General features: G+C 41.4%; 1 protein-coding gene across 1 annotated transcript; it reads right to left on the reverse strand.

Annotated features, from left to right (window-relative positions):
* Window positions 1-573: 573 nt before the first annotated feature.
* LOC123959273 lies at window positions 574-6492 on the reverse strand. Its single transcript, XM_046033228.1, has 3 exons — window positions 6433-6492; window positions 1919-2248; window positions 574-1815 (listed from the first exon to the last, which is right to left on the reverse strand). Exons 1-3 carry the CDS (start codon window positions 6490-6492, stop codon window positions 1432-1434), a joined length of 774 nt encoding a protein of 257 aa, XP_045889184.1. The 3' UTR covers window positions 574-1431.
* Between the last annotated feature and the right edge of the window lie 249 nt (window positions 6493-6741).

Consider the following 6741-nt stretch of genomic DNA (forward strand, 5'->3'; position numbering starts at 1 on the left):
TGCACAGAAGCACAGACAGTAACCTCATATCACAGCCACACACATGCTAAAACATGTCTTAGGTATGGTAAAGCATGGACCAGGTAAAGCAACAGTGAACACAGCTGTTGGTACGAATTCATACCACGGGGGTCTCAATCGGTAATTAACAAGCCTCCACTTGTGGCTCATTTACTGCCGTGAAAAAAAAAAAATACAACACAGGAGTTGCCTTTATAAAACTGCAATAAATAAAGTCAGACTGATACAAGCAGAGAGAGAGGTGTAGGTGTGTGCACGTGTCTGACGGGAAAAGCAAGGTGAGCAGATGACTGTAGTTTGTGATTAAACACAAAAATAAGGTGGAGATTTAAGTACAGTTAAAATGGTGAGGTTAGAAATAGGATAATGTATTCTTTCAAATATTTTTAAGTAATATTTAAAATGGCCTACTTTAAAGGCTACTGCATTTTTTTGTTGATTGTAAGCTATGTTTGTAAGCCTGTATGTTCAGTTGAATACGCTACAGACAGAGATAGATATTTAATGTTCAAACTGATAAACTTTATTGTTTTTTGCAAATATTTACTCACTTTGAATTTGATGCCTGCAACACATTCCAAAAAAGCTGGGACAGGGGCATGTTTACCAATGTGTTACATCACCTTTCCTTTAACACTCAAACTGAGGACACTAATTGTAGAAGCTTTGTAGGTGGAATTCTTTCCCACTCTTGCTTGATGTACAAACACATTTTCAATGGGAGGCAGGTCTGGACTGCAGGTAGGCCAGTCTAGTACCCGCACTCTTACTACGAAGCCACGCTGTTGTAACACGTGCAGAATGTTGCTTGACATTGTCTTGCTGAAATAAACAGCGATGTCCCTGAAAAAGAGTTGCTTGGATGGCAACATATGTTGCTCCAAAACCTGTATGTACCTTTCAGCATTAATGGTGCCTTCACAGATGTGCAAGTTACCCATGGCATAGGCACTAACACACCCCCATACCATCACAGATGCTGGCTTTAGAACTTTGCACTGATAACAATCCGGATGGTTCTTTTAATCTTTGGCCCGGAGGACACGACGTCCATAATTTCCAAAAACAATATGAAATGTGGACTCGTCAGACCACAGCACACTTTTCCACTTTGCGTCAGTCCATCTCAGATGAGTTCGGGCCCAGAGAAGCCGGCGGTGTTTCTGGGTGTTGTTGATATATGGCTTTCGCTTTGCACGGTAGAGTTTTAACTTACACTTGTTGATGTAGCGACGAATTGTGTTAACTGACAATGGTTTTCTGAAGTGTTCCTGAGCCCATGTGGTAATATCCTTTACACATTGATGTCGGTTTTTAATGCAGTGCCGCCTGAGGGATCGAGGTCACGGCCATTCAATGTTGGTTTACGGTGCAGAGGTTTCTCCAGATTCTCTGAATCTTTTGATGATATTATGGACCGTAGATGAGGAAATCCCTAAATTCTGTTGCGAGATGGACAGAGTGGACCCAAACGCAGCGCTCAAGATTAACTGGTTTTATTAGGGGGGAAAAAATAAAATAATAATAATAAAAAGGGGTTAAGGGACTGGAGTTGAGGGAGAGGTGGACGCCGGGGAAACGCAGGCACGGGGAACCGAGGAGACTGAGACCAGAGAGCCGAGGGACCATGGGGGGCCGAGAAAGAGAGGAGGCATGGGAGAACTGATCCGGGGGTTGGTGGAGGTGTGTGGTGGCAGGCTGACCGGGGAGGCACGAGGACGCCGTGGGGGAAGTCCGAGGGGAGAGGGCAGGTGAGCGAGCCCAACCGACTTCACAGGACGAGGGTGAGTGAACCTGGGGAGAGACAGACAGATAAACAGGGTTAGTGACTCAGGGAAAAATCAAGAACAGGGAAACAGATCATGCAGGTTATGAGGGCTCGAGTGATCAGTGGCACCAGGTAAGGAACAACGATGATGAAGCAGCGATGGAGTGGAGAACCAGGGTTGATATGCAGGCAGGGATGAGGTAGATTGCTGGCAGGTGTGGCAGGCAGACGAGGTGGCTGACGAGATGCAGGTGCGGGTCGTTGGCTGGGCTCAGGAGCAGAGGGAGAGAGTACACACAGGGGAGGAGACACAGGGAGGCAGGCAGAGTACAGGAAAAAAACAGGGGAAAACAGAATCACAAGCAAAAAAGGAGAAATAAACAGGACACTCACCGTCAGCCGGGCTGCCACCACAACAAAATTCCTTGCAATTGTACGTTGAGAAAGAGTGTTCTTAAACTGTTTACAACCTCACCCCATCCTCACTCACCTGTTTCCAATTAACCTGTTTACCTGTGGAATGTTCCAAACAGGTGTTTTTTGAGCATTCCTCAACTTTCAGTAAATAAATATTTGCAAAAAACAATGAAATTTATTAGTTTGAACATTAAATATCTTGTCTTTGTAGTGTATTAAATTGAATATAGGTTGAAAAGGATTTGTAAATGAATGTATTCTGGTTTTATTTACATTTTACACAACATCCCAACTTCATTAGAATTGGGGTTGTACAAAACAGCTCCTTCCAGTGAAAATGTGAATGCGATTTAATAATCAATGTTTCATTATGACCATACAATGAATGGACCCTAGTGAGAATAGCCAACAGTTAAACTTCTGCTGATGGGGATCCTAATAAAAAAGATTTTTCCAATAAAGAAAAGTAAAAAAAAATGTTTGTGTATGCTGTCAATTATAGTTCTTAGAAACAAAGAAAATTGAAATTAGCCAACATCAGAATCAGCAGGTAGACCTTTAAATAATCGGTAATTGGAATCAGCCAGGAAAAATGTAATTGTGCATCTCTTACTAAAGCGGCTATAAGCCAGTGTGTGAACTGATATTAGGCTAATGCCGTAGATCTACCGTTGTGTTGGATTTTGCCAGTGCTTTAAGTGGTACTCTCCTCTGCCCTCTCCATATAAGGTTCTCTGGGCCCTACGTGACGCTCATCTGCTCCCGTTCTCGCCTGCCAGCTAATCTCTGTCGGCGGAGAGAAACAAGGGAGAAGAGAAGCTCGGGAGCCTTTCAAGCAGCCATGTGCTGAATGTAGCTCGTTAATGTTGCTTGTCGTGAACCGACCAATCACAGCCTGGATGGGGCGGGACATTTAAAAATATTGACAGATAGTTGTCATTTACACTGGGGACTGGTCAGAATTTGAATGTCTCTATCACTTTTTGAAAGCTTTTGTTAAAAATGTTCTGAAAAACAGCAACAAGAAAAGTTGAATAACACATAAAACAATGCACAATATGAAAACATGCAGTGCAACTGAAATATAGATGAAACAAATGTGCATTGTCCAAAAGCTGATTACTGCATTATATTCCATTATATTTCTCCATGGAGAAATGCCACGCTGGTTAGAACTCAAAATAGAGAGAGTGTCGAAAAGCTGAACGCTGGTGGCGGAAAACAAATCTCCAGGTTCATTATGACATCTATAAAGAGAGACTTCGCATTTATAATTTAGAACTGAGAAATGCAAGGCGGTCCTTCTTCTCTGACATCATCACCAAAAACACTAATAATGCACGTGCCCTGTTTGCTACTGTCGACAGGCTAACCAACCCTCCTGTGTCTGTAGCCTCTGAACTTCTAACTACCAGGGCCTGCAATGAATTTGCTTCCTTCTTCACAGACAAAATTCAAACAATTAGACAAGCATTCAGTGCTTCCAGGTCAGTAACAGGATATGTCTTGTCCCTGTGTCCACTTAAAAACAATTCATATAGCTTGAGACAATTTGATTCTATTAACCATAAAAACCTGGAGGACATAATACAACATGTGAAATCCTCCTCATGCTTCCTTGACATTCTGCCAACAGGTTTTTTCAAAAATGTTTCTAAATGCATGGCCTCAGATTTACTACAAATTGTCAACATGTCTCTTCTCTCAGGTTTTTTCCCCACAGGCCCGGAAAAGCCATTAAGTCATTAAGCCACTCTAAAAAAAGAGCAATCTAGACAGTTCACTAATGAGCAATTATAGGCCCATATCAAATCTTCCATCTTTAAGTAAAATCATTGAAAAAGCTGTTTTTGAACAGCTTAGTGCTTTCTTGGGACTAAATAACTGTTTTGATGTCTTCCAGTCAGGTTTTCGACCACACCACAGTACTGAGACAGCTCTTGTTAAGGTCTTCAATGACATCCATTTAAACACTGACAGTGGCAGAATCTTAGTATAGTCTTAGTATTATTGGATCTCAGTGCTGCATTCGACACGGTCGATCACAACATATTACTAGACAGACTTGAAAACTGGGTTGGACTTTCTGGCACAGTACTAAAATGGTTTGAATCCTACTTAAAGTACAGGGGCTACTTTGTGTCTACAGGTAATTACACATCTAAGCTGAAAAAAATGACATGTGGAGTTCCCCAAGGCTCCATTCTGGGACCTCTTTTGTTTAACATTTACATGCTTCCACTGGCTCAGATTATGAAAAACAACAAAATATGTTACCATAATTATGCAAATGACACACAGATTTACATAACCATTTCACCAGGGGACTATGATCCCATACAAGCGCTGAGTAACTGTATTGAGCATGTCAACGATTGGATGTGCCAGAATTTTCTTCTATTAAACAAGGATAAAACTGAAGTTATTGTTTTTGGAGCCAAGGAGGAATGATTGAAAGTCAGTGCTCGACTTCAATCTTTAATGTTAGGAACCACAAATCAAGCCAGAAATCTTGGTGTGGTCATGGACTCAGACCTGAATTTGAGGAGCCATATTAAGACAATTACAAAGTCAGCCTACTATCACCTGAAGAATATATCAAGGATTAAAGGACTTATGTCTCAGCAGGACCTGGAAAAGCTTATCCATGCATTTATCTTCAGTCGACTTGACTACTGTAACAGTGTCCTTACAGGGCTCCCTAAGAAATCCATCAGACACCTGCAGCTGATTCAGAACGTTGCTGCTCGAGTCCTCACTAAGACCAAAAAGGTGTATCACATCACTCCAGTTCTGAGGTCTTTACATTGGCTTCCTGTATGTCAAAGAATTGATTTCAAAATCCTGCTGTTAGTTTATAAAGCACTAAATGGTTTAGGGCCAAAATACATTTGTGATCTTCTGCTTCGTTACGAACCATCCAGACCTCTCAGGTCGTCTGATACAGGTCTGCTTTCTGTCCCCAGAGTCAAAACTAAACAAGGAGAAGCAGCGTTCAGTTATTATGCTCCGTATATTTGGAACAAACTCCCAGATAACTGCAGGTCTGTTGAAACAGTCAGTTCTTTTAAATTAAGACTGAATACGTTTCTTTTTACCATTGCTTTTAACTAAATATTTAAGATTTTTCTTTTTATTGATAACTTACACTGCACTGTAACTTTTACTTTCCTGTTTTCTTTGTTTTTAGCTTATTATCATTGCTTTTATCCATGTTACGTCCCCGCTCTCTAGGGGTAGGAGAGACGTAAACCAGATGGATTTGGTATGGGTGGAAAGATTATTTATTAAACAGTCTGATACACACAAAATGGTCAAAAAGAAAATGGGCAAGTGGGTGCTGCGTAAAACAAAGAACCAAATATATAACATAATATATAACAAAAAGAGATCCCTCCTACATGAGGGATTACTAAACTACTTGAAAAAAGAATAAACAAAAATCTCTCTAGCCGTTGTTCAGAAGCAAAACACAGGGAGCGCAGCACCCCTAAACCTAGTGTCTCTAAAACAAGTATTTACTAACAGGTGTGAGTGATCAGTGAACAAGCTTCCCCTAGCCCAAGTCTGTAGACCAACTACTGGGATCAGCCTCTCTCAGTAACACACAGATCTAACAAACACAGAAATGGTTTCCACTGAGGATACACGCGCGCGCACACACACAGAGTTCAAAGTTAGGACCAGCATCAGGGCAAACTACATGGCAAAAGGTAGCTGCCTCGAACCAGCAGCCGACCAGCCTATTTGAGGGGGAAGGCACGAACGCGGTCCTGCAGGCAGCTCGGCGATTGGAGAAAGGTTGGTGCGCCGCTCCAATCAGGATCGTCGGATGTGGGAGGCGGGATCAGCCAGATTTGCCGAAGACCGGCCAATCCCCCGCCTCACAGTGTAACACATGTAGGGAGAAACACAGCAGCAGTGACACACAGACGGCTGCCCTCGGCAGCCGTAACAATCCATTTAACTCTTAACCCTGACTGTAACACTGTAACCTTTATTATATTTTATGTTGCTTCTAAACTTTTTTATATTTCCCTGTTGCTTTTATGTTTTATGTAAAGCACTTTGAATTACCTTGTTGTTAAAATGTGCTATACAAATAAACTTGCCTTGCCTTGCCTTTCCTTATATTTTTATATTTTGAATTGTCACCTGTCACCTTAATTTTGTTTCCCTTCATATAAATAAAGACATTTATTTCACACAATCTAATGTTTTCATACCTTGGCTAAGGCATTGCATTGACGCTTCTCCGCAGCAGAGAGATCATTTTTCTTTCCCATATTGCTTGAAACCTGTGGCCTGCTTAATAATGTGGAACATCCTTCCTTAGTAGTTTTCCTTTCATTGGGCTCACCTGGCAAACTAATTGTCACAGGTGTCTGAGATTGATTTCAGTGATCCAAAGAGCCCGGAGACACAATACCATCCATGAGTTTGATTTAAAAACAAAATATTTAATGTTTATGACACTTAATTCCAGTTTGCATAATAATTTGGAACAGGTGTATCTAAGTAAGAGACTTTTTCTG

The sequence above is a fragment of the Micropterus dolomieu genome, linkage group LG20 (assembly GCF_021292245.1).
Source record: "Micropterus dolomieu isolate WLL.071019.BEF.003 ecotype Adirondacks linkage group LG20, ASM2129224v1, whole genome shotgun sequence".
NCBI classification, from domain to species: domain Eukaryota; kingdom Metazoa; phylum Chordata; class Actinopteri; order Centrarchiformes; family Centrarchidae; genus Micropterus; species Micropterus dolomieu.